Source organism: Oryx dammah, unplaced genomic scaffold (genome assembly GCF_014754425.2).
Source record: "Oryx dammah isolate SB20612 unplaced genomic scaffold, SCBI_Odam_1.1 HiC_scaffold_13, whole genome shotgun sequence".
NCBI classification, from domain to species: domain Eukaryota; kingdom Metazoa; phylum Chordata; class Mammalia; order Artiodactyla; family Bovidae; genus Oryx; species Oryx dammah.
The window spans coordinates 55,987,079-56,014,716 of record NW_024070197.1 but is presented as its reverse complement, the minus strand read 5'-3'; the positions used below and the strand labels follow the sequence as shown (position 1 = coordinate 56,014,716).

General features: G+C 44.6%; 1 protein-coding gene and 1 non-coding gene across 2 annotated transcripts in view; both read left to right on the top strand.

The window, feature by feature from the left end:
- The first annotated feature begins 1,652 nt into the window (after positions 1-1,652).
- HSD17B2 (hydroxysteroid 17-beta dehydrogenase 2) overlaps positions 1,653-27,638 on the top strand; it is a 90,682-nt gene continuing 64,696 nt past the window's right edge. Inside the window, exon 1 of the mRNA XM_040254062.1 lies at positions 1,653-2,101. Coding sequence (XP_040109996.1) covers positions 1,834-2,101 — 268 coding nt within the window. The 5' untranslated portion in view covers positions 1,653-1,833. The remainder of the gene's footprint in view (positions 2,102-27,638) is intronic.
- LOC120873392 lies at positions 19,581-19,685 on the top strand. Its single transcript, XR_005723464.1, has one exon. It is a non-coding gene; the product is annotated as a U6 spliceosomal RNA (small nuclear RNA).

Genomic DNA, 27,638 nt, shown 5'->3' with positions numbered 1-27,638 from the left:
TGGCTTCAGTCCCTGGGTTGGGAAATCCCCTGGAGGAGGAAATGGCAACCCATTCCAGTACTCTTGCCTGGAGAATCCCATGCACAGAGGAGCCTGGCTGGCTACAGTCCATGGGATCACAAAAGAGTCGGACACGACTTAGCAACTAAACAACAACAACACAGTCCCCCACGTCCTCCCCACCCTCAGCACATGCTAACTTCAGCCAGGGTTTGTGAGAAATCTACACTCCACTAGGCGCCCTGTTTTTCTCCTCTGGTTCTTTCTCTCCTGTTGAAGAAATGCAAATTGCCAGCACTGATGAGGCTCCTTCTGGTGTGCCAGGCAGGATGTGCTTAGCACTTTACCTTAGTGTTTTTATGATTTTACAGCTGAGGAGATGAGGGTTTAGGGAAAAAGAATCACCCACCCAAGACAACCTAGCTATTAAGCTGCAGAGCTGAGATTGGATTTGAATAGAGTCAATCTGACCTCAGACTGAGGACATTTCTTGTTTCTCCAGAGATGCCAACAGTCAGCTTTATCAGAATTCTGGGTCCCTGCCAGACAGGTGCCCAGCGCACGTGAGGCTGTAAACCCAAGTGGGGCGGTGACCTCTTGGGGCTATCAGCATTGTCAACGCTCCCAAGTGCTGCCTTTTGAGAAAATTGAGTCATGGCTGTGGGTCTTGACCCACTGTTCTTAAGCAGCCTATCCTCTTCCAGCCTCAATTTTCTACACTGTAAAATGTGCATAGTAACATCCACCTTGAACTATTTCATGCTTCAAATGAGGCTAAAATAGAGAAGAGCTAGTACATAATATACTAATTGTCTTTAATTTTTTTCTCCTAGGACAGGAGAGTGGTTAAAGCATAAAACTCTGAAATAAGACTGCTCGTTTCCACTTCTGTGTGATCTTGGGCAAGTCGCTTAAGCTCTGTGTGCCTCAGTGTCCTCACCTGTAGTCACTGCAGTGATAGAAGTTACTTCATAGAGATACTGTGTTCAGACAGACTGTGCATATTGACTGTTGAGCGCTACTGCCTGGAGCAGAGTTTCACAGAAAATAGGGTCTCAGCTGAACACGGCTCCTGGCACAAATAGGTATCTATCGGCCATTACTCATATTTTTATTATAGCGTTATGTCTCCCTGGCTTGCCTTTCTTCCACTGAGACCAAAGCACGTCTCATCTGCCGAGACTCTCTTCCTCTACTTCTGCATTCTCTTTCCATCCAACCCTTCAGCCTGGCTCCAGTGGGAGATGGCAGGAATGCTGCAGCTGTGGACAAAATCAGTGAACTGTTTCCCTTCCAGGGTTGATCTTCCAGAGTGGTTGCCTGGATTTACACACACACACACACACACACACACACACACACACACACCCCTGGGGCAGAAAAGAGGCTTGACTCACACATCACAGGCACTGAAAGGAGAAGAGATCTCCTGCAAGCTAGAGGTTTCATTATTCACTGTTTAGACAGACAGTTTGAATTCTGTCAATTATTACCCAACTAGTTATCTCTCCAGAGGTGATTAAAAAAAAATGGTGTGTGTGTTTGTTGTGGGTGAGTACACATCTGTATCATGTGTGCAGTGGGCGTGGGGGGGTATAATCAAACAGTCAGTGCTCTAGTATTTATATGAAACTGCAGATTGATTTAAATTACCCACCAGGAAATATGTGGCTGTATGAGTATGCTTAATTCATACTCATTCAAAGTGAGCTGGGGCTGTTTTCTCCCCCTCCCTTCTTGCCTCCCCGTTCATATAACCCAGGCTGCCTCCAGACTGCCTTTGCCCACTTGACTCACTGGCCGTGAGCACGGAAAGGTGCAGAGTCGCCAAGAATGGGCACTTTCTTCTCTGAGCCAGGGTGGCTCTGCCTGACTGTCACCGCAGTGCTGGGAGGAACAATTCTTTGCAGACTCAAGACGAGCCCAGGGCAGGTGGGAAGAAAGGTGGTCTGCCTGGCGGGCCTCTGGGGAGGCGCTTGCCTGATCAGCCTGTCCCTCTTCTGGGGCTTGGTCCTCTTCTCCCTGTCATATTTCGTCATGTACACTTACTTTTCTGGCCAAGACTTGTTACCTGTGGATCAAAAGGCGGTGCTGATAACAGGTAAGTGGACAGCCCTGCTCAGTGCCGGAACTGGCCCTCGCTTTGCCTTAGCAGGACTTTTTTTCAGATTAGGTTTAAAAAGAAAATATTTGGCATGGAGTAAATGCAAGCACATCCCCAGTGTCTTTCACTACAGCGATTTGATCTGCTTTCTTTAGAAGCTGACTTTGATGAGGCTGGTGGTAAGAGGGACTTGGAAGGGAGCGTGTATCTAAGTCACGATTTTGGTAATTTCCCAGGATATGTACAAATAAGCCAAGGCGGTTCATTTCATCATAGCCAGGAAAGCCCTATAGGTTTCTTTCTTTCTTTCTTTTTTTTTTAAAGCTAAAACCAAATTTCGTTCTGAGATTAATGTTTAGCTGTGTTTTAGACTTTGCTTCTTATTCCTGAGATGCACAAAAAAGCTGTCAAATTAAGGTTATCCTTGTACTTTGCTTCATTATTTAAATATCAAAGAGACTCACCTGGGCTGGAAAAAGTTGTGGTTTTCCCCAACTGCTGTCAAGAACCTTGTGTCTCATTCGAACCTTTGTTTTCAAATCTGTCTTGGGATTGCTAATGTTTCTTATTTGGATCAATTTGGCAAGGTGTCCAGAAGGAGGCTGGTTGCTCGTTGGCTGAGGTGCTAGCTTTTTTTCCTTCTCCTGTGTTGCTTTTTCCCTCTGCTGCAAGTGTGAGGCCAAATTAAATTCCTAGGTGTTGTAAAACTGGTTTGTTTGGTTGTGAAGTTTGAGCTTGGCTAGGACTTTAATTAGGATTGCCTAGTGTTATCCTCACCCAGCAAGTCCAGCTACGGTGAGGACAGCGGCTGCAGAAGCATTTGCTGGGAGGCAGGTCATTACCCCACTCTCCACCCCTAGGTTGTGACCCATGGAGCGGAGTGAAGGCAAACAGGCAGTGTCAATGGAACCAAATCAGCCGATTTCCCAAGTTGCCGAGAAAGGGACTAGAAAGCCACTTGTCTCTCTTGCTCTTGACTTTTAACTCAATCATGAAATTCTCTCTTAAAATGAGACGCAAGTAGGCACTTGTTGGAGTTCTGAAGTGCTGCAGAAAACAAGCTTCTGCAATGAAAAAGAAAAATCACCAAAACAGTTCAAAGGTAAAAAATTCAGTTGATCCATGGGATGTTTATCTACACTAATCTCTGGTGTTACCTGGAATCATGCATCTGGAGGACTTGGCTGGGTTTTCCACTGTTTCACTCAAATGTTCTAGGGCTGGCTGGGTGAAAAGCTATAAGAACAGTATAAATTTTTCTGTTCAGTCTGTAGTAGCAAGTCCCCACAGTCTTCAGAGTAATACCAGTTCCAATTTATTTTTTGTACTTTTCCACTTGCATGAAAGAAGACAGAACAATGAGGCATGTTTTTAAAAAAATGATCATGATGCTGTTGTTGACACTAATGGCTCTGATTTCCCGGAGGTCCAAATATTCCTGGGAAATGGATTTCAAGAAGCAGCACTTCTAAGACTAATAGATAAGAATACCAAAGCTTAGGATAAACAGAGGCAAACTTCAAGGTAACTGCGAAAGCAGGAATTGTCTTTTGCTTGTTTGTCTTGTCAGTGTTCTTTATCCTATGGTTTTGAAGACAGAGGCATGCAGAAACGCACCAAATACACACCCAGCTCAGCTCACATCAGCCATTGAAATGTCCTGACTTGTGTTCAGTGGCATGGAAAATGATTGATTCAATTAGGCAACTCAAACCCAGTGACTAATCCCTCAATGAAATGCTTAGCAATTAGAAGGCTTAGGCTTAAGAAAGGAAGGACATACCTTAAGGCTGACTGAATTGTGCCTTTCAAGTCACTTTCATGAGGAACGCCATAGAATCCATATAATTCTAGAGAAGCTCTCAAGACCTTTGTACCAAATAGGGAAATTTTAAATGAATTTAGTTAGTTAGACTCTTGTTGTTCAGTTGCCCGGTCGTGTTCAATTCTTAACAACTCCATGGATTGCAGCACACCAGGCCTCCCTGTCCCTCACCATCTCCCAAAGTTTGCCCAAGTTCATGTCCATTGCATCAGCGATGCCATCCAGCCATCTCATCCTCAGATGCCCTTTTCTCCTTCTTTCCTCAATCTTTCCCAGCATCAGGAACTTTTCCAATGAGTCAGTTGTTTGCATCAGATGGCCAAAATACTGGAGTTTCATCTTCAGCATCAGTCCTTCCAATGAGTATTCCGGGTTGATTTCCCTTAAGATTGATGGGTCTGATCTCCTTGCTGTCCAACAGATTCTCAGGAGTCTTCTCCAGAACGATAGTTCAAAGGCATCGATTCTTTGGTGCTCTGCCTTCTTTATGGTCCAGCTCTCACAACCATACCCACTGGGAAGACCATCGCCTTGAGTAATGGCAGAGTAATGTCTCTGCTTTTCAACATACTGTCTAGATTTGTCATAGCTTTCCTGCCAAGCAGTAAATGTCTTCTGATTCCATAGCTGCAGTCACCATCCACAGTTATCTTAGAGTCCAAGAAGAGGAAATCTGCCACTACTTCCAACTTTTCACCCTCAAAGTGCCATGAAGTAATGGGGCCAGATGCCATGATCTTAGGGTTTTCAATATTTAGTTTTAAGCTAGCTCTTTCACTCTCCTCCTTCATCGTCATTAAGAGGTTCTTTAGTTCCTCTTCAGTTCAGTTAAGTTCAGTAGCTCAGTCGTTTCTGACTGTTTGCAATCCTATGGACTGCAGCACACCAGGCCTCCCTGTCCATCACCAGCTCCTGAAGTTTACTCAAACTCATGTCCATTGAGTCAGTGATGCCATCCAACTATCTCATCCTCTGTCGTCTCCTTCTCCTCCTGCGTTTGAACTTTCCCAGGATTATGGGTCTTTTCAAATGAGTCAGCTCTTCACATGAGGTGGCCAAAGTACTGGAGTTTCAGCTTCAACAACAGTCCTTCAGTGAACATTCAGGACTGATCTCCTTTAGGATGGACTGGTTGGATCTCCTTGCAGTCCAAGGGACTCTCAAGAGTCTTCTCCAACACCACAGTTCAAAAGCATCAATTCTTCTGTGCTCAGCTTTTTTCACAGTCCAACTCTCACATCCATACATGACCGCTGGAAAAACCAGAGCCATGATTAGACAGACCTCAGTTGGCAAAGTAATGTCTCTGCTTTGTAATATGCTGTCTGGGTTGGTCATAACTTTTCCTCCAAAGAGTAAGCGTCTTTTAATTTCATGGCTGTAGTCACCACCCACAGTGATTTTGGAGCCCCCCAAAATAAAGTCAGCCACTGTGTCCACTGTTTCTCCATCTATTTGCCATGAGGTGATGGGATCAGATGCCATGACCTTCGTTTTCTGAATGTTGAGTTTTAAGCCAACTTTTTCACTCTCCTCTTTCACTTTCATCAAGAGGCTCTTTAGTTCTTCCTCGTTTTCTGCCACAAGGGTGGTGTCATCTACATATCTGAGGTTATTGATATTTCTTCCGGCAATCTTGATTCCAGCTTGTGCTTCATCCAGCCCAGCATTTCTCTTGATGTACTCTGCATATGAGTTAAATAAGCAGCATAACAATATACAGCCTTGACATACACCTTTCCCGATTTAGAACTAGTCTGTTATTCCATGTCCAGTTCTAACTGTTGCTTCCTGATCTGCATACAGATTTCTCAAGAGGCAGGTCAGGTGGTCTGGTATTCCCATCTCTCTCAGAATTTTCCACAATTTATTGTGATCCACACAGTCAAAGGCTTTGGTACAGTCAATAAAGCAGAAATAGGTGTTTTTCTGGAACTCTCTTGCTTTTTCCATGATCCAGCGTATGTTGGCAATTTGATCTCTGGTTCCTCTGCCTTTTCTAAAACCAGCTTGAACATCTGAACATTCCCGGTTCAAGTATTCTTGAAGCCTGGCTTGGAGAGTTTTGAGCATTACTTTACTAGCGTGTGAGATGAGTGTAATAGTGCGGTAGTTTGAGCATTCTTTGGCATTGCCTTTCCTTGGGATTGGAATGAAAACTGACCTTTTCCAGTCCTGTGGCCACTGCTGAGTTTTCCAAATTTGCTGGCATATTGAGTGCAACATTTCCACAGCATCATGTTTCAGGATTTGAAAGAGCTCCACTGGAATTCCATCACCTCCACTAGCTTTGTTCGTAGTGATGCTTTCTAAGGCCCACTTGACTTCACATTCCAGGATGTCTGGCTCTAGGTGAGTGATCACACCATCTGGGTCGTGAAGATCTTTTTTGTATAGTTCTTCTGTGTATTCTTGCCACCTCTTCTTAATATCTTCTGCTTCTGTTAGGTCCATACCATTTCTGTCCTTTATTGTGCCCATCTTTGCATGAAATGTTCCCTTGGTATCTCTGATTTTCTTGAAGAGATCTCTAGTCTTTCCCATTCTATTGTTTTCCTCTATTTCTTTGCACTGATCACTGAGGAAGGCTTTCTTATCTCTCCTTGCTATTCTTTGGAACTCTGTATTCAAATGTGTATATCTTTCCTTTTCACCTTTACTTTTGGCTTCTTTTCTTTTCACAGCCATTTGTAAGGCCTCCTCAGACAGGTATTTGCTTTTTTGCATTTCTGTTTTGGGGGATGGTCTTGATCTCTGTCTCCTCTACAATGTCATGAGCCTCCGTCCACAGTTCATCAGGCACTCTATCTATCAGATCTAGTCCTTTAAATCTATTTCTCACTTCCACTGTATAATCATAAGGGATTTGATTTAGGTCATACCTGAATGGTCTAGCGGTTTTCCCTACTTTCTTCAATTTCAGTCTGAATTTGGCAATAAGGAGTTCACGATCTGAGCCACAGTCAGCTCCTAGTCTTGTTTTAGCTGACTGTATAGAGCTTCTCCATCTTTGGGTGCAAAGAATATAATCAATCTGACTTTGGTGTTGACCATCTGGTGATGTCCATGTGTAGAGTCTTCTCTTGTGTTGTTGGAAGAGTGTGTTTGCTATGACCAGTGCGTTCTCTTGGTAAAACTCTGTTAGCCTTTCCCCTGCTTCATTCAGTATTCCAAGGTCAAATTTGCCTGTTACTCCAGGTGTTTCTTGGCTTCCTACTTTTGCATTCCAGTCCCCTATAATGAAAAGGACATCTTTGGGTGTTAGTTCTAAAAGGTCTTGTAGGTCTTGATAGAGCTGTTCAACTTCAGCTTCTTCAGCATTACTGGTTGGGGCATAGGCTTGGATTACTGTGATATTGAATGGTTTGCCTTGGAAACAAACAGAGATCATTCTGTCATTTTTGAGATTGCATCCAAGTACTGCATTTCAGACTCTTTTGTTGACCAAGATGGTTACTCCATTTCTTCTAAGGGATTCCTTCCCACAGTAGTAGATATAATGGTCATTTGAGTTAAATTCACCCATTGCAGTCCATTTTAGTTCGCTGATTGCTAGAATGTTGACGTTCACTCTTATCATCTCCTGTTTGATCACTTGCAATTTGCCTTGATTCATGGACCTAACATTCCTGGTTCCTATGCAATATTGCTCTTTCCAGCATCGGACCTTGCTTCTGTATTGTTTTTGTTTTGGCTCCATCTGTTAATTCTTTCTGGAGTTATTTCTCCACTGATCTCCAGTAGCATATTGGGCACCTACCGACCTGGGGAGATCCTCTTTCAGTGTCCTATCTTTTTGCCTTTTCATACTGTTCATGGGGTTCTCAAGGCAAGAATACTGAAGTGGTTTGCCATTCCCTTCTCCAGTGGGCCATATTTTCTCAGAACTCTCCACCATGACCCACCCATCTTGGGTGGCCCTACATGCATGGCTCATAGTTTCATTGAGGCTGTGGTCCATGTGATCAGATTGGTTAGTTTTCTGTGATGGTGGTTTTCAGTCGGTCTGCCCTCTGATGGAGAAGGAAAAGAGGCTTATGAAAGCTTCCTGATGGGACAGACTGACTGAGGGGGACACTGGGTCTTGTTCTGATGGGCAGGGCCATGCCCAGTAAATCTTTAATCTAATTTTCTGTTGATGGGTGGAAGTGTGTTCCCTCCCTGCTATTTACCTGGGGCTCAGTAATCAATTTACACTTGTGGGCTTAACCTGGGGCTTCCCTTGTGGTTTAGACGGTAAAGTGTTTGCCTACAATGCAGGAGACAGGGGTTCGATCCCTGGGTCAGGAAGTTCCCCTGGAGAAGGAAATGGCAACCCACTCCAGTATTCTTGACTGGAAAATCCCATGGACGGAGGAGCCAGGTAGCCTACAGTCCATGGTGTCGCAAAGAGTTGGACACGACTGAGCCACTTCACTTCACTTCAGCAATCAATAGGAAAAGGAATAGTCAAGGCTGTGTATTGTCACCCTGCTTATTTAACTTATATGCAGAGTACATCATGAGAAATGCTGGACTGGAAGAAACACAAGCTGGAATCAAGATTGCCGGGAGAAATATCAATAACCTCAGATATGCAGATGATATCACCCTTATGGCAGAAAGTGAAGAGGAACTCAAAAGCTTCTTGATGAAAGTGAAAGAGGAGAGTGAAAAGGTTGGCTTGAAGCTCAACATTCAGAAAACAAAGATCATGGCATCTGGTCCCATCACTTCATGGGAAATAGATGGGGAAACAGTGGAAACAGTGTCAGACTTTATTTTGGGGGGGCTCCAAAATCACTGCAGATGGTAGTTGCAGCCAGGAAATTAAAAGATGCTTACTCCTTGGAAGGAAAGTTATGACCAACCTAGATAGCATATTCAAAAGCAGAGACATTACTTTGCCAACAAAGGTCCGTCTGGTCAAGGTTTAGTTTTTTCCAGTGGTCATGTATGGATGTGAGAGGTGGACTGTGAAGAAAGCCGAGCGTGGAAGAATTGATGCTTTTGAACTCCAACCAGTCCATTCTAAAGGAGGTCAGTCCTGGGTGTTCAGTGGAGGGACTGATGCTGAGGCTGAGACTCCAATACATTGGCCACCTCATGCAAAGGGTTGGTTCATTGGAAAAGACCGTGATCCTGGGAGGGATTGGGGGCAGGAGGAGAAGGGGACGACAGAGGATGAGATGGCTGGATGGCATCACCGACTCGATGGACATGAGTTTGAGTGAACTTGGGGAGTTGGTGATGGACAGGGAGGCCTGGCGTGCTGTGAATCATGGGGTCTCAAAGAGTTGGACATGACTGAGCGACTGATCTGAACTGAACTGAAAGTTTGGTCGAGGTAATGAAGATAACGGCGACCTCCCTCGAAAGATCCCAGGCATGCACCGCTACACTTAGTGCCCCCAGCGCTGCCACAGGCCACCGCCGACCCACGCCTCCGTCGGAAACTCCCGGGGTCTCCTGTGGGATCACTGTTCCTTTCTCCTTAGTCCTGCTGTGCAAGGTTCTGTTGTGCCCTGCCAGACACAGTCTTGTGTAAGTTCTGGCAGCTCTATAGTGGGGTTAACGGCAACCTCTTCCAAGAGGAGCTATGCCACACCCACACCAAGAGCTCCCGTCCCTCTGGCAAACCACTGCTGACCCATACCTCCACAGGGGATGCTCAAACATAGTTCTGTCTCAGTCTCTGTGGGGCCCCTGGGGCGTGATGCACACAAGGTTTGTTTGAGCCCTCTGAGCGTCTCTGGTGGGAACGGGGTTTGATTCTACACGCAAATTTGCCCCTCCTACCGACTTGCTGGGGCTTCTCCTTTGCCCTTGGACGTGGGATATGGCCTCACAGCCGCTCGCGTGCCTACCATCTTGCTGGGGTTTTTCTGACCTTGGACGTGGGATATCTGCCCACAGCTGCTCCAGCACAGTGCAACCACCACTGACATTTAGGACTTCTTCTAAATGCGCTTTCTGCCATTAGAGTGGTATTATCCTCATAAATGAAGTTGTTGATATTTGTCCCACCGATGTTGGTTCCAGGCTTGTAACTCATCCAGCCCGTCATTTCTCCTGATGTGCTCAGCATATAGATTAAACAATCAGGGTGACAGCAGATAGCCCTGCCACATCCCTTTCTCAGTCTTGAACCAATCAGTTGTTCCATACAGAGTTCTAACTGTTTCTTCTTGACCCACATACAGGTTTCTCAGGAGACAGGTAAGATGGTCTGGTATTCCCATCTCTTTAAGAGTTTCCACAGTTTATTATGATCCACATTGTCGAAGGCTTTGAAACAGAGGTAGATGTTTTTCTGAAATTCCCTAGCTTTCTCTATGATCCAGAGAATGTTGGCAATTTGATCTCTGGTTCCTTTTCCTTTTCTAAACCCAGCTTAGACATCTTGAAGTTCTTGGTTTGCATAACACTGAAGCCTAGTATGCAAGAATTTAAGCATGACCTTATTTCACGGGAGATGAATGCAATTGTCCAATGGTTAGAACATTCCTAAGTACCCTTCTTAGGAACTGGGATGAGAATTGACCTTCTCCAGTCCTGTGGCCACTGCTGGGTCTTTCAGATTTGCAGACATATTGACTGCAACACCTTGATGGCATCCTCCTTTAGGGTTTTGAATAGTTTCACTGGAATTCTGTCACATCCACCAGCTTTACTAACAGTAGTGCTTCCTAAGGCCCACTTGACTTCACTCTCCAGAATGTCTGGCTGTGGATGACTGACTGCACCATCATAGTAATCCAGCTCATAACTCCTTAAAGAATAAGTCATCTTCGGGGCTTTTCTCTGTATGGGAAGATGAAGGCTCACTAAGACTTGGAACAGCTTTGGCTTCAGGTTGGCTTATACTGTAAATCAGTACACATTTAGGGATGGGGGATACAGAGAGAAATGGGCAGTGTACCTCAAAACCATAAATGTTATTCTTTTACCTGATCATTCAAGATTTGGACATTTCTTTTAAAGAAATCATCTGAAATGTGAGAAAAAGTGTAGATGCAAACCAAACTGGTACATTTACATAGTTATTTAAAATGGTGAAACATCAAAAGCAATCAAAATGGTGACCACATTGTAAAATTAGACAGAAAGCAACAAATGTCATTAAAATAAAGAGAAAACAAAATGGTGAGAAATGATGGTATCGTCTCCTGATGTAAAACGAGAATTTGAAAAATTCATGTAAAATGACCTGACAATATTCCATTTCTCATAACAAAACCATTTAACACGGAAACTGAACTAAGGGAAAGCACCCAGGGGATCCTGGTGTTTGGCTAAGACTATATCCATGTCACATGAACATGAAAAGCACTAGAAGGAAATAGTATGTGAATGGTTGGATCAGAGTACTTAGATTTGTTTTTCCCTCAGAATTTGTCTAATGTAGTTATATTACTTATATAACCATGGACTTTAAAAATACTCATAATCTAAAAGTTGAGAATCATGTTTTATTTGCTGGAAATTTTTAGGGCCTCAAGCCAAGCCTCTCAAGCTGTTACTGGAGACAGCATCTCAAGCAACCCTGAGAAAATTGCTCGGAGGAGGCAAGGAGAGGGGCCAAGATTATCCAGAACTTTTGGAACAAAGGGCAGGTAGTCTGAACATCAGAAGGTTATTGTTAATTAAAGAAGATCAAATATTCTAAGTTAAGGAATTCGGGGCTTTTCTCTGTATGGGAAGATGAGGGCTCACTAAGACCAGTCCTTTCACATGCGCCTTGGCTACCTGGGGCCAGCATCCCGAGTTTTCACATCCTGAGCTTCCTTTCTGCAGGGCTCACTGCAGGGAGGGGCTGCAGTCTGATGGCTGCTAGGTGACAGATATTCTCTTCCTTCCTGAGTGCCCTTAGGGTTCCCCACCTCACTTTGAAGGGTTGCAATCCTTGAGGACTGTGATATTCTTCTTTATGGATATAGCAGGAAATATTCCGTTTCTCATAACAAAACCATTTAACAAAGAGATCATATTAAAAGGATAAAGTCCACTGTAGTGTCTACTTAATTATGGACCCAGGTATAGGACAATTACAAGTTCAAAAAACCTTTCTCCTTGAGTCCCCTATTTCACTTTGTTAAGATAAAGGGCTTTTGTCTCTGAGACATATAATTATAGCACGTAGGGCATTCAGGGCCCCAAAGGCTTATGGCAGTCAGTCAATTTTTTTAAAGGGCTGTGAGATTAGTGAAGAGCCCAGCCACCCTGCAACAGCATGTCAAGCACCATAGAGGCAAAAGAGGGTTGAAGTCTGACAGGCTTGGGTTGGAAACTTGCATGCACATTGCCTCAGGGTAGGTTCTCTAGGGGCAGGGATCGAGGCAAAGATTTGTGTGAAAGGAATTTATTGGAAAGGTTTATAAGTTAAGGGTGATAGGTCGTGGAGTAGGGAAGATGAACAGGGAAGGGGAGGAGGCCAAGCCCCGATTCAGCAACAAGGAAAGTGCATTTGGCTCCTGTATTAGCTCAATAGCCTGGGGCAGATCAGGAGGCCCGGGTGTCACAGGCGAGAGCGGTCCCCATTGCCGGCCAGGGGATTCCCTCATACTGTTAATCATTAGTTAAGGGCTGTCACCCCCATCCCCTTTGGCAAGAGGAGGAGTGGCTTAAACTCCAGCTGGCTCTCCCTGCTGTGTGTGTGCTTAGTCGCTCAGTCGTGTCTGCGACCCCTTGGACTGGAGCCTGCCAGGCTCCTCTGTCCATGGGGATTCTCCAGGCAAGAATACTGGTGTGCGTTGCCATGCCCGCCTCCAAGGGGATCTTCCCAACTCAGGGACTAAACCCAGGTCTCCTGCATTGCACTTGGATTCTTTACTGTCTGAGCCACCAAGGAAGCCCTCTGGCTTTCCATGGCCACTGCCTAAAAGGAGCCCAGCATTCTGGGCAGCCGGTGGACAAGGTCACAGATTCTGCTCGCTAGGAGTGAAGTGCGCCGTGGATGAGAGCCCCTCCAGATGGTCAAGGCACATATACACTCCCGAGTGCAAAATAGGGCTGGGGGGAAGCTGCTGTGTAGCATGGGGGGCTCAGCTCAGTGCTGTGTGATGACCTAGAGGAGTGAGAAGGGGCTTCCCGGGGTGGGGCTCAAATGGTGAAGACTCTGACTGTAATGCGGGAGACCTGGGTTTGATCTCTGGGTTGGGAAGACCCCCTGGAGGAAGGAAATAGAGGGGTGGGATTGAGGTGAGGTGGAAGAGAGGCCAAAGAGGGAGGGGGTATATGTGTGTGCTTGTGTGCTAAGTGCTTCAGTTGTGTCCGAGTCTTGGTGACCCCTACGGACTGTAGTCTGCCAGGCTGCTCTGTCCATGGAATTCTGCAGGCAAGAATACTGGAGTGGGTGGCCACGCCCTCCTCCAAGGGATCTTCCTCATCCAGAGACTGAACCCGCGTCTCCTGCATTGGCAGGCGTGTTCTTTACCATTAGCGCCACCGGGGAAGCCCCGGATATATGTATGCATATAGATCCCCTGGAAATTAACACTGTAATTTATAATACTGTAAAGCAATTATACTCCAATTAAAACAATTTTTAAAAATCGTCAAGGACCTGGGGCAGCCTAATATCTGCTAGATACCTCTTACTTTCAAAGTACTTGGTTTTAGGCTTTAAACTGTTTTCTCCTCTGTAAACTGGAAATGATACACACACACACACACACACACACACACACTCACACTCACACTCACAGTTATAGATGGAGCTAGTGGATGAGAAAGAGGAGGGGGAGGGAGGGAGAGAGGTGATTTTGTCTGTTGACGTGGTGACAGGTGAGGTTAGGTAGGATAAAAAGAGAACCAAAAGGAAAACCAATGGCTGACAAAGAAATGGAGGGTGCCTCCAGAAGGATTCCCAGAGTGGCAAGAAGCCCAGTGTTGGGTATGGGAGGGAGCTCATTAGGATTTGAAAAAGTTACTTTCTGCAAGGAAGATAAGGTCTTCCAGGCAACTGGTTAATCAGCCATGACACACACAGCCAGCACTCATTAAAACTTGTTGAGTTGGATATTTATCTTTGAATTGCATAGTTTTTAATTGGCATTTGCAAAAGTAGGTACAATGGAAGAGAGATCAGGGGAGGGAAGAAGAATATGTTTGATGTGGAAGTCTATTTTATGCCCCAGAGTCCGAGTCGATGGTCACCCCTTTCTAGGATTTACTAAACAGCCCAATTTGTGTTCTAACATGGAATACTGTTGGCCTCAGCTTGGGATTTAGGTTCCTTTGAATTTTTTCTTCTGATGGCTGTGGTGGGGGTGGGGGTGCAAATAACACGTGGCTTGTGGGGGATCTTACCTCCCTGTCCAGGAATTGAACCTGCATCCTCAGCAGTGAAGGTCAGGGGTCCTAACCACTGGACCACCAGGGAATTCTCTGGGCTTCTTTAAACTTAACATTCAGTTCAGTTCAGTTCAGTTGCTCAGTTGTGTCCGACTCTGTGACCCCATGAATCGCAGCATGCCAGACCTCCCTGTCCATCACCACCTCCCGGAGTTCACTCAAACTCATGTCCATCGAGTCCGTGATGCCATCCAGCCATCTCATCCTCTGTCGTCCCCTTCTCCTCCTGCCCCTAATCCCTCCCAGCATCAGACTCTTTTCTAATGAGTCAACTCTTCACATGAGGTGGCTAAAGTACTGGAGTTTCAGCTTTAGCATCAGTCCTTCCAATGAACAAGGAGGACTGATCTCCTTCAGAATGGACTGGTTGGATCTCCTTGCAGTCCAAGGGACTCTCAAGAGTCTTCTCCAACACCACAGTTCAAAAGCATCAATTCTTTGGCACTCAGCTTTCTTCACAGTCCAACTCTCACATGACTACTGGAAAAACCATAGCCTTGACTAGATGGACTTTTGTTGGCAAAGTAATGTCTCTGCTTTTGAATATACTATCTAGGTTGGTCATAACTATCCTTCCAAGGAGTAAGCGTCTTTTAATTTCATGGCTGCAATCAACATCTGCAGTGATTTGGAGCCCCCCAAAATAGTCTGACACTCTTTCCACCGTTTCCCCATCTATTTCCGATGAAGTGATGGGACCAGATGCCATGATCTTTGTTTTCTGAATGTTGAGCTTCAAGCCAACTTTTTCACTCTCCTCTTTCACTTTCATCAAGAGGCTTTTGAGTTCCTCTTCACTTTCTGCCATAAGGGTGGTGTCATCTGCGTATCTGAGGTTATTGATATTTCTCCCAGCAATCTTGATTCCAGCTTGTGCTTCTTCCAGCCCAGCGTTTCTCATGATGTACTCTGCATATAAGTTAAATAAGCAGGGTGACAATATACAGCCTTGATGTACTCCTTTTCCTATTTGGAACCAGTCTGTTGTTCCATGTCCAGTTCTAACTGTTGCTTCCTGACTTGCATGTAGGTTTCTCAAGAGGCAGGTCAGGTGGTCTGGTAGTCCCATCTCTTGAGGAATATTCCACAGTTTATTGTGATCCACACAGTCAAAAGCTTTGGCATAGTCAATAAAGCAGAAATAGATGTTTTTCTGGAACTCTCTTGCTTTTTCCATTATTCAGCAGATGTTGGCAATTTGATCTCTGGTTCCTCTGCCTTTTCTAAAACCAGCTTGAACATCAGGAAGTTCATGGTTCACGTATTGTTGAAGCCTGGCTTGGAGAATTTTGAGCATTACTTTACTAGCCTGTGAGATGAGTGTAATGGTGCAGTAGTTTGAGCATTCTTTGGCATTGCCTTTCTTTGGGATTGGAATAAAAACTGACCTTTTCTAGACCTGTGGCCACTGCTGAGTTTTCCAAATTTGCTGGCATATTGAGTGCAGCACTTTCACAGCATCATCTTTCAGGATTTGAAAGAGCTCACCTGGAATTCCATCACCTTCACTAGCTTTGTTCGTAGTGATGCTTTCTAAGGCCCACTTGACTTCACATTCCAGGATGTCTGGCTCTAGATGAGTGATCACACCATCGTGATTATCTTGGTCATGAAGATCTATTTTGTACAGTTCTTCTGTGTATTTTTGCCACCTCTTCTTAATATCTTCTGCTTCTATTAGGTCCATACTATTTCTGTCCTTTATTGAGCCCATCTTTGCATGAAATGTTCCCTTGGTATCTCTAATTTTCTTGAAGAGATCTCTAGTCTTTCCCATTCTGTTCTTTCCCTCTATTTCTTTGCATTGATCGCTGAAGAAGGCTTTCTTATCTCTTCTTTCTATTCTTTGGAACTCTGCATTCAGATGCTTATATCTTTCCTTTTCTCCTTTGCTTTTCGCTTCTCTTCTTTTCACAGCTATTCGTAAGGCCTCCCCAGACAGCTATTTTGCTTTTTTTGCATTTCTTTTCCATGGGAATGGTCTTGATCCCTGTCTCCTGTACAATGTCACGAACCTCATTCCATAGTTCATCAGGCACTCTATCTATCAGATCTAGTCCCTTATATCTATTTCTCACTTCCACTGTATAATCATAAGGGATTTGATTTAGGTCATACCTGAATGGTCTAGTGGTTTTCCCTACTTTCTTCAATTTCAGTCTGAATTTGGCAATAAGGAGTTCATGATCTGAGCCACAGTCAGCTCCTGGTCTTGTTTTTGTTGACTGTATAGAGCTTCTCCATCTTTGGCTGCAAAGAATATAATCAATCTGATTTTGGTGTTGACCATCTGGTGATGTCCATGTGTGGAGTCTTCTCTTGTGTTGTTGGAAGAGTGTGTTTGCTATGACTAGTGCGTTCTCTTGGTAAAACTCTATTAGCCTTTCCCCTGCTTCATTCCATATTCCAAGGCCAAATTTACTTGTTACTCCAGGTGTTTCTTGGCTTCCTACTTTTGCATTCCAGTCCCCTTAATGAAAAGGACATCTTTTTTGGGGTGTTAGTTCTATAATGTCTTGTAGGTCTTCACAGAATCGTTCAACTTCAACTTCTTCAGCGTTACTGGTTGGGGCATAGACTTGGATTACTGTGATATTGAATGGTTTGCCTTGGAAATGAACAGAGATCATTCTGTCATTTTTGAGATTGCATCCAAGTACTGCATTTCGGACTCTCTTGTTGACCATGATGGCTACTCCATTTCTTTAATGTTAGACTGCTCAAATGGATAAGCATTGACAGCAGGTGGTGGTGGTTTAGTTGCTACTTCTGACTCTTGAGACCTTATGGACTGTAGCACACCAGGTTCTTCTGCCTGTGGGATTTCCCAGGCAAGAGTAACATGGGAACTTATATTACCTTATGTAAAATAGACAGCCAACAGGAATTTGCTGTATGTCTCAAAAAACTCAAACAGGGGCTGTGTATCAACCTAGAGGGTTAGGATGGGAAGGGAGATGGGAGGGAGGTTCAAAAGGGGGGCGGATATATGTATATCTATAGCTGATTCATGTTGAGGTTTGACAGAAACAACAAAATTCTGTAAAGCAATTATCCTTCAATTAAAAAAATAAAGAATACTGGAGTGAGTTGCCATTTCCTTTTCTAGGCTTACAGTGGACTAGAAACTAAAGGAAATAACATCTCTGCACTCAGAGCTCTACATACTTTTTATATTTGATTCCCACAACCTTAGTAACTAACATCTTATGAATGAGGAGATAATGTGTGCAAAGTCCTTGGAATACTAAGCAACATCAGTTCAGTTCAGTTCAGTCACTCAGTCGTGTCCAACTCTTTGTGGCCCCATAGACTGCAGCACACCAGGCCTCCCTGTCCATCACCAACTCCCGGAGTTTACTCAAACTCATGTGCATTGAGTCAGTGATGCCATCCAACCATCTCATCCTCTGTCGTCCCCTTCTCCTCCCACCTTCAATCTTTCCCAGCATCAGGGTCTTTTCAAATGAGTCAGTTCTTCACATCAGGTGGCCAAAGTATTGGAGTTTCAACTTCAGCATCAGTCCTTCCAATGAATATTTGGGACTGATCTCCTTTAGGATGCACTGGTTGGATCTTCTTGCAGTCCAAGGGACTCTCAAGGGTCTTCTCCAACACCACAGTTCAAAAGCATCAATTCTTTGGCACTCAGCTTTCTCCAACTCTCACTTCCGTACATGACTACTGGAAAAACTATAGCTTTGACTAGATGGATCTTTGTTTGCAAAGTAATATCTCTGCTTTTTAATATGTTGTCTAGGTTGGTCATAACTTTTCTTCTAAGGAGCAAGCATCTTATGAGACTAAACCCAGCTCAGCCCCATCTGCCACCCAAAGCCTTGCTCTTAACAGCTGTCATTACCAGCACCATAGCTACAGTTACCATCAGCTATAAATGTTTCCAGAATATAAAATGTGTCCATTCATCGGAAAGTAAGGGTTGAACATCCTTTATGGGCACAAGACCCTGCTTGACACAGAACTTGGTAATTGACTAGATGCAGGATATGCTCATGAGAGAAGATAAAATGAAAGGCACCACAGATGGGAATGAGGATGCCTGAAAAGGGTGATAATGGAGAGAGGCCATATGGTGAATCTGACTTCAGGTTTGAGTTTGAGGGCAGTGAGGGGGCCGTTGGAAATACAGACCTAGATCTTGATTAGGTTTGGAGAAGGATGATGGAGAAAGAAACACAAGCAGCATAGCATGGTTAGTGCTTCAAGGGAAGAGGTCATTGGTATATATTGTAAGGAATCAATACAGTCCTCAGTGAGTCTATAATTTAGTCAGTCTATCAGATTGTTTTTAATGAACACATATCCTTTTTGATCATTCATTTTAAGCTTAACCTTAGCCCTCTACCAGAGAAGGCAATGGCACCCCACTCCAGTACCCTTGCCTGGAGAATCCCAGGGACGGTGGAGCCTTGTGGGCTGCCATCTATTGGGTTGCACAGAGTCAGACACGACTGAAGCAACTTAGCAGCAGCAGCAGCAGTAGCCCTCTATAGAGAGACATTAAAAAAAGGTATTGCTAAAACTTGGGTAATTTTGTAAAATTTGAATGGGGACTTCATTAGGCATCCTAGATGGCGTGTTGAGGTTGGCGGATATACTCATGGAATGAAGTTCTCCCAAATGTGTTGTAAGCTGTTTGATGGCAGAGACCAGATCTCTTTTATGACCAAGTGCCTTCTCTGTCTCTGAGCACATTAGAGCCATCTCAGTGTTCATGAGTGAGAGAGCCATTAGTGAATGAACCAAGCTGGTGAAATGTCCTCCCCTTGTCATGGTCACTGGTTGGACACAATGGGTTTGTCCCCATAGACTCACTTGCTTAAGGACTTATCTCTGCTGGTTCTTTTTGCTGAGGTCACGCTTGTAGAAAGGTCAGAGTGACATGGCCGAGCTGCGGCGGGCCCATTGTTCTGTAGAGATGTCATTCTTGGCTTTCTCTGGACAGGGCTTTGTGATGACTTTGTTCGAAGGGTGCTCCTGGTCACCCGGGATGCAGCACGAACAGAACACCCTCTGGTTTGTACCGCAGCTGCTGAAGCTGCTCTCCTGTGTCACCGGTACCCTCCTCGTCCCCCGAGCATGGCTTCCACGCCAGCACTGCTGACTGTTTTCCTTCTTGACACAGCCTCCTTTGCCTTCCAGAACACTGCATGTCCATGCTTCTCCCCAACTTCTCTGTCCTCGGACTCCTCCCTGTCCTTCTTCTTACCCCCTCCCACTTGGGTGGCCTTTGACCTTAGCCCTCTTCAGAAGGATTCCTGGTCCAAACAAGTTCATCTCAAAAAAGCCATGGAAGTGCTCGCTTCAGCAGCACATACACTAAAATTGGAATGACACAGATTAGCTTGGCCCCGGGGCAAGGGATAACACACAAAAATACATGAAGAGTTTCATACTTTTCATGTTGTGGTATGGCAGAAACTAGCACAACAATGTAAAGCAATTAATTACACTCCTATTAAAAATTAAAAAAACAAATCAATCCAAGATCATCCTTGCTTGCTGCCTCATAGACATAGCTGCCTTGTCCATTTGTTTTTCAGTCTGTGAACCTTGATTACCCCACGCATTTCGGTGTCCCCTATTTATGCTTCTAAGGATGAACCCTTTCCAGACGCTGTTCCTTTGCATCATCCCCTACCCTCCAGTGCTGGGCCCTCAGAGTTGGTGATTACATGAGATCATAAGATGTCAACAAATATGTGCTAGGACACCGTGTGGGCAGAGGTTCTGAATCAAGGCCAGGGTCATCAGGTTAACGGGTAGATGGTTCAGATAGTTCTGTCGTACTGAACAAAATGGAGAAAAACAGACACCTAGGGGTAAGACAAGTCAGTGAATCCAGCTGCCAAAAAGAATAAGACAGGGCTAGGTAAGCAGGGAGCAGGAGGGAGTCTGGGGCAGACATGGAGTGGAATGGAGGAACATGTCTGGCTTGGATGATCCAGGGACGCCTGCGTCCATCCCACCCACCTTTGTCACAGAGGGGTGTCTCCTCTTTAACAGGATTTACCATGCACAACATGTGCTCCCTGACCCCTACTTCCACTCCTTTGCCCACTGGTATGCCTTATGAGTTCCTTCCTCTTATGTATCCTCAGTGGATACATGTTCGCTGAAAAACAATTCTAAAATTCAAAACCAGAAGCTACTAGGGACCTGTGTGGAGTGTTCTTTGTCTTGCAGAGGACTCAAGGCCCAGGGACTGCACTGGATGGATCTTAATTTGAAACAGTCAGCGCCCAACAGGGTCTTAGGTTGAGTGAAACCTCAGTTTCATCCTTATGGGTTAAAGGCTTTGATAGGGCAATTGAAACACTGGGAAAGGATCTGGGTTTCGTTGTCTTCTGTTTTGAAGGAAATAATCTTATCGATTTGTATCTTTGGCTGTTCTGGACCGTCATTGCCCCGTGGGCTATTATCTGCCTGCAGCAAGCAGGGGTTACTCTTGTCGCAGTGCGGGGGGCTCTCACTCTGGTGGCTTCTCTCATCACAGACGCGGGCTCCGGGGCGCCTGGGCTTCAGTAGTCGCAGCATGAGGCTTTCAGGAGTTGTGGCTCCGGGGCTCTAGAGCACAGACTCAGTAGTTGTGGTGCACGGACTTAGTTAAGCCACAGCATGTGGGTTCTTCCTGGATCAGGGATTGAACCTGTGTCTCCTGTGTTTCCAGGTGGATTCTTCCCCCCTGAGTCACCATGGAAGGCCAGAATCCTATTTTCTATAAACACTCACATTTACTGAGGTCCTGTAGCCTAGAAAGTCAAACCAATCCTGGGCATCATTAAGAAGAAGAATAGAAACAAAACCAAAACTCTGTTCCTCTTTTGAAACAACACAGGTGCATCTAACTGCAGGTCTGGTCACTGTTATTCAGGGTGAACAGTAGCGTGTAGTGGTTAAGACCACATACTTAGGGCAATAACTGATTACTAACTCCTGACTTGCCACTTATTAGTTTTTTGACCTAGGGCAAATTAATCTACCTGCCAGAACCTCAGTTTCTTTATCTGTTAAATGGAGATAATCATATACTGATCTCACTGGGACTGCTGCCAGGATGAAATGAGATAATACACATAAAGGGGCCATCTGTAGGTGGTAACTATACTTCTATCCAATGCTAGTCATTGCAAATATAATTTTTATAATGAGCCAAAATATGCCTCCTTGGAACATCCATCAGTGCACTTAGTTCTGCCCTTGGAAGTCACATAATCTGATTAAACCACTCTTTTGCATGGTAGCCCTTGAAAAATGTGAAGACTGTGTCATATCATAGCCAAATCTGCTTTGAACTAAATCTCCTGATTCGTTTTACCTTTCCCTACCACGGGCTGGTTTCCAGAACTCTCACCATTCTCTTAAGTTTCCTCTGGACCCTTTCTAATTACTTGACATTCCTTCGAGATGTTGACTCAGATTTAACATCATGTGCCATCTTGGTATTAGCAATACAAACCAAACTGGAATTAATGAAATAAAATTAAATCAGTATACATTCAAAGTTCTTCCTTGGATGTTGTTGTTTTGTTTGGTGGGGTCAATTCATAAGTCCCTTCCTAATATTCCTAGCTGAGTTCTGATCTCATAGAGATAGGCAAGTGGAAATCAAGATGTCAGTTTTATTCCTGATATAAGCCTTGAAGAAAGTATCTTGCTGCTGCTGCTGCTGCTAAGTCGCTTCAGTCGTGTCCGACTCTGTGCGACCCCATAGACGGCAGCCCACCAGGCCCCTGTCCCTGGGATTCTCCAGGCAAGAACACTGGAGTGGGTTGCCATTTCCTTCTCCAGTGCATGAAAGTGGAAAGTGAAAGTGAAGTCTCTCAGTCGTGTCCGACTCTTAGCGACCCCATGGACTGCAGCCCACCAGGCTCCTCAGTCCATGGGATTTTCCAGGCAAGAGTACTGGAGTGGGGTGCCATCGCCTTCTCCAGAAGAAGGTATCTTGGTTGTGTAGTAATAATGGTGCATTGGAAAAGACCCTGATGCTGGGAAAGATTGAGGGAAGGAGAAGAAGGGGGCGACAGAGGATGAGATGGTTGGCTGGCATTATCAACTCAATGGACATGAGTTTGAGCAAACTCCAGGAGATAGTGAAGGACAGGGAAGCCTAGAGTGCTGTAGTTCATGGTGTCACAAAGAGTCGGACACGACTTAGTGACTGGATAACAACAAATGGTGCATCCAGTCAAGGCAGGGTTGAAAAGACTCAAGCCTTGCCCACAAGGTAGGGCTTGGGTTGGACAGCTAGGCTATCACAGCCCAATAACACAGGGGTTTTGCATGCTGGGAGATGCCGAGAAAGAGAGGAGAGCTTCCATGTGACACTCTGGCCTCTTGATTTTTCTCCTCTGCTTCTCAGTCCTGATCATTTTCTTTGAACTGTCCTTTTGGGTCTTCTGCTAGAGAGAGAAGAGACCTTTGCACCCACTGAAACAGCCTCCAAAGTTCTTTCTGTCAAAATCACCAACCAGATACTTTGCTCCACCTCCCAAGGGGAAGGAGTGGGAGACAGAGCAGGGCTAGTGACACACTAATAGATATCCTTCTATACCGAAGGAAGCGTGTGCGTGCGGGAGAAGTGTTCCCCTCCTAATATTAGGCTCAGAAAACCAGCTCTCTGGTTGGAGAATGCTTGTATCCAAACTGTGGCTTGTATGAGAGAGGTCCAGGGAGGTGTGACTACAAACTCTAACAGGACCAATGGTGGGCTGTTTTCCCACAACCATCCCCTACACCCATTCCATCACACACACATAAACATATATACACAGATGTACTCTTAAGATGCACAATATCGAAAAGAAGGTAGAAGACCACTCACTAGCTCTGGGCCCTTGAGCGAGCTGCTTCACCTGTCTGAGGTTAATTATCTTTATGTAGAATGAGGGAACCATGATGGTGTGTCTTCACAGTTCGTGTTTGCAATGACCACTCATCAGCTGCCTCCTGGACACACTTGACATGCAATGGGGGGCACAAACAGGCTCTCTGCCCTCATGAAGCTTAGTTCCAGTGGAGAAGAACACAGCACAAACCAATAAAGAGAGAAGATAATCGCAGCCCTGCGAGGATTTGGTGGCATGAAGAGTGACTATTCCTTCACTGCTGAGGACCACTTTGTACTGGAGGCTATCTATGTATTAGGAACTGTGACAGGCACTGTGATTAGCACTTTCCTAATTTCATTTAATTTTCACAAATACCTTATAAATAATTTTTAAATATATGACGTTTTAAATATATAAAAGTGAGTGAATATATGCAACAAGCCCAATACCCATGTTCTAAAATCATAATCGAGACATTGATAGATAGTCCATTATTAACCCCACTCAAAATGTAGAAATTGAGGCTTTCAAGAGATGATACAATTAAGGTCATATAAGGTAAAAGAAGTAAGTGGCAGTGCTAGAATTTAAACACAATGTTCTCTGTCTTTGGCTTCCAAGGTGACTCAGACGGTAAAGAATCTGCCAGAGAGAGGGAGACCCTGGATCGATCCCTGGATCGGAAAGATTCCCTGGAGAAGGGCATGGTAACCCACTCCACTACTCTTACCTGGAGAATTCCATGGACAGAGGAACCTGGTGGACTACAGTCCATGGGGTCACAAAAGAGTTGGACATGATGAACAACTGAGCGCATGCACACACACACACAGAGTTATATTGAATAAACTTATAGTGTTGTGAGGGGACCGATAAGAAGGAAGATGTTACAAGGCAACATAACACGTGAGAATTCAGAGAAGTGAAAGGAAATAAGAGGAAATAAGACCACTTAGGAGGCCAAGGCAGTGGCCAGGAGTTTGGAGAGCAAGCAGCTGATTGGAGGGGCACAATGATGGGAGAACTAGAGCACTTACCAGCTCATTGGGTCTAGATGGTAAAGAAGAGGAGAGACCCACTACCCATTAGACTTCTACTATGCTGCTGCTAAGTTGCTTCAGTCATGTCCAACTCTGTGCGACCCCATAGACGGCAGCCCACCAGGCTCCCCCATCCCCGGGATTCTCCAGGCAAGAACACTGGAGTGGGTTGCCATTTCCTTCTCCAGTGAATGAAAGTGAAAAGTGAAAGTGAAGTCTCTCAGTCGTGTCAGACTCTTAGCGACCCCATGGACTGCAGCCCACCAGGCTCCTTTGCCCATGGGATTTTCCAGGCTAGAGTACTGGAGTGGGGTGCCATTGCCTTCTCCGTCTCCTACTATAACCCTCATCAAAGGTCTCTGCACTTTCTTTTGACCATCTGTCTTACCAGATGGACTGCGAGTTCCATGAGAGCAGACAGTCTGTAAAGCATGGTGCCCACAATAGGTTCAAGGAATGGGTTCATGAACAAAAATAAATGTAGACAATTCGTTCTGAAGCTCCAAGAATGATTCTTCCTACTAAAAGAAACAACAGATTTTGAGAAGCTGAGGGAAAGAACTGACTTTGAAGAAAAGATAGAGCCTTTTCTTTGGGACACTTTCAATTTGAGGTGTCAAGGTTGTATTCAGGTAGAGTGTCCAGATGGATTGCAAAAGTGAGTTAAGCTACTGTTCCACAAAGGTAGGTTAAATATAGCTCTGAAAGCTAAACCAATGCCTGAGCAATGAGCGTAGATAGAGATCGGGACAAGGAACTGGGAACTTGGAGGAACAGTGGAGGCTACCCAAATCTATAGGATAGGAGGCAGAAGGTAGACCTGAAGGGTGCAGGGTACCAAGGAAGAAGAAAGTTCCAAGGAGGAGAGTTTTAAATAACATCAAACATGGAGGACAGATTGAACGAGATGATAGGATACCTCTGGATTCTATGCTTTGGGGAAACTGATGAGAATGATTTCAGTAAAGGGTACAAGAAGGCACCCCAGTGTAAGGACAATGAAGGAGATGTTGGGCAACTCTGAAGTTTTGAGAACACTGGTGGGAAAAGGAAGAAGCAAGATGGGAGATCAGGCCCAGGGAATAGTAAGATCAAACAAAGAAATTTGGGTGATGGGAAAATTTGGGGGAGTAGTTTTGGAGGCTCAAAAGGCAGGAGACATTGCCAGTTCAAAAAGGTTGTAGTAACTGATGAAATGGGAAGCTGTTGCCAGAGGATGAACAAGAAGTAGAAGCAGTCACTGTCTCAGCTTTCATTCAATTTACTATTTCAATTTACTTATGTGGTGAATCTTTAGTGGTTTGTGGTCCAGTTATGCTTATAGGGTACTTACAAGGATAAAAGGATATAAGGCATGCCCAGTGCTCAGTACTGTACCTGGCTGCCTCTTACAGAATTGGTGAATGCTACTGTAGGAAACCAGGGAAGACAGAAGACAATTAAGTGATCAGAGAAAGCCTCATGTTGGAAGGAATACCAGCTATTTTTCTGGGCTGGAACAGGTAGTCTCCACATTGGACTCTTATCTCTCCATTCCTGCCAAGATAAATTGAATATCTTGTTTATACTTCTGTCATCACATATATCTACCTTGATGAGTGTTTGTTTAATGCCCTCTTCCTTCTAGAACAAAATCTCTTGACTGGGAAAATTTTGCTTCCCAGGAGAAGTTTTAGCAATGACTGAAGATATTTTGGGTAGTGACAACTTGAGGGATGGGAAGAAGCTACTGGCATCTAATAGGTAGAAGCCAGGGAAGCTGCTAAACATCAGACAACACACAGGATGGTCCCCACAACAAAGAATTACTTGATGTCAAATGCCAATAGTGCTGAGATTGAGACATCCCACCCTAAGCTGTGAGCTCCATATTGAAAGTGAGTGTTAGTTGCTCAGTCATGTCCAACTCTTTGCAACCCCATGGACTATATATAGCCAGACTCTCCTGTCCATGGAATTCTCCAGGCAAGAATACTGGGTTGAGTAGCCATTTCCTTCTCCAGGAGATCTTCTCAACCCAGGAATCAAGCCTGGGTTTCTATCAGGGGCCCTATCAAGGACCATATCACTCTCATTGATCATGGTATCCCCAAGTGCCAGGTACAGAGCAAGTCAACGATGGGTGTCCAATAATAATAAAAGGGTATAAAAGGAAATGGATAAAGAGGATGGGAGATAAACACACACACGCATGCACGCATACACATTATGGAACATTTAGTTCAGTTCAGTTCAGTTCAGTTCAGTTCAGTCACTCAGTCGTGTCCGACTCTTTGCGACTCCATGAATCACAGTATGCCAGGCCTCCCTGTCCATCTCCAACTCCCGGAGTTCACTCAAACTCACGTGCATCGAGTCGATGATGCCATCCAGCCATCTCATCCTCTGTCATCCCCTTCTCCTCCTGCCCCTAATCCCTCCCAGCATCAGAGTCTTTTCCAATGAGTCAACTCTTCGCATGAGGTGGCCAAAGTACTGGAGTTTCAGCTTCAGCATCAGTCTTTCCAATGAATACCCAGGTCTGATCTCCTTTAGAATGGACTGGTTGGATCTCCTTGCAGTCCAAGGGACTCTCAAGAGTCTTCTCCAACACCACAGTTCAAAAGCATCAATTCTTCGGTGCTCAACTTTCTTCGCAGTCCAACTCTCACATCCATACAAGACCACTGGAAAAACCATAGCCTTGACTAGATGGACCTTTGTTGGCAAAGTAATGTCTTTGCTTTTGAATATGCTATCTAGGTTGGTCATAACTTTACTTCCAAGGAGTAAGCATCTTTTAATTTCATGGCTGCAATCACCGGAATATTACTCAACCATAAAGAAAGAATGAAATCTTGCCATCTGTGACAACACGGATGGAGGGTATCATGAGGGTATCATGAAGTAAAATAAGTTAGACAGAGAAAGACAAACAGCATATGATTTCACTTATATGTGGCATCTAAAATACAAGACAAATAAACATGATAAAACAGATATAAGATTATAGATATAGAGAACAAACAGGTGGTAGGCAAGGAGAGAAATAGATGAGGGAGATTAAAGAGATACAAAGTTCCAGTCATGGGTACAAAATGTACCTGTGTGGGGAATGTTGTCAATAACTATGTCATATCTTTGTGTGTTGACATATTATAACCAGACTTATCATGATGATCATTTTGAAATGCATAAGATACCAAATGGCTAAGATGCGTAGCAGAGAAATAACACAGTCTTATAGATCACTCATGCTTCAAAAACAAACTCAGAAAAAGAGGCCAAATTTGTGGTTACCAGAGATGGGAGTGGGGGAATGGTGAAATGGGTGAAGGCAGTCAAAAGGCAGGGAAAAAAAGGAAATAGAGGATTGAACTAGAGCTTGAAGGACAGGCCTGGTCTCAATGTATTTTTCTCTGCTTTGAGTACATGGTGGCAGAGGATGCTGGGAGTTGTTTGGAAAAAGGAGGTCGGAAAGAAGACTGTAAATATTCTACCCC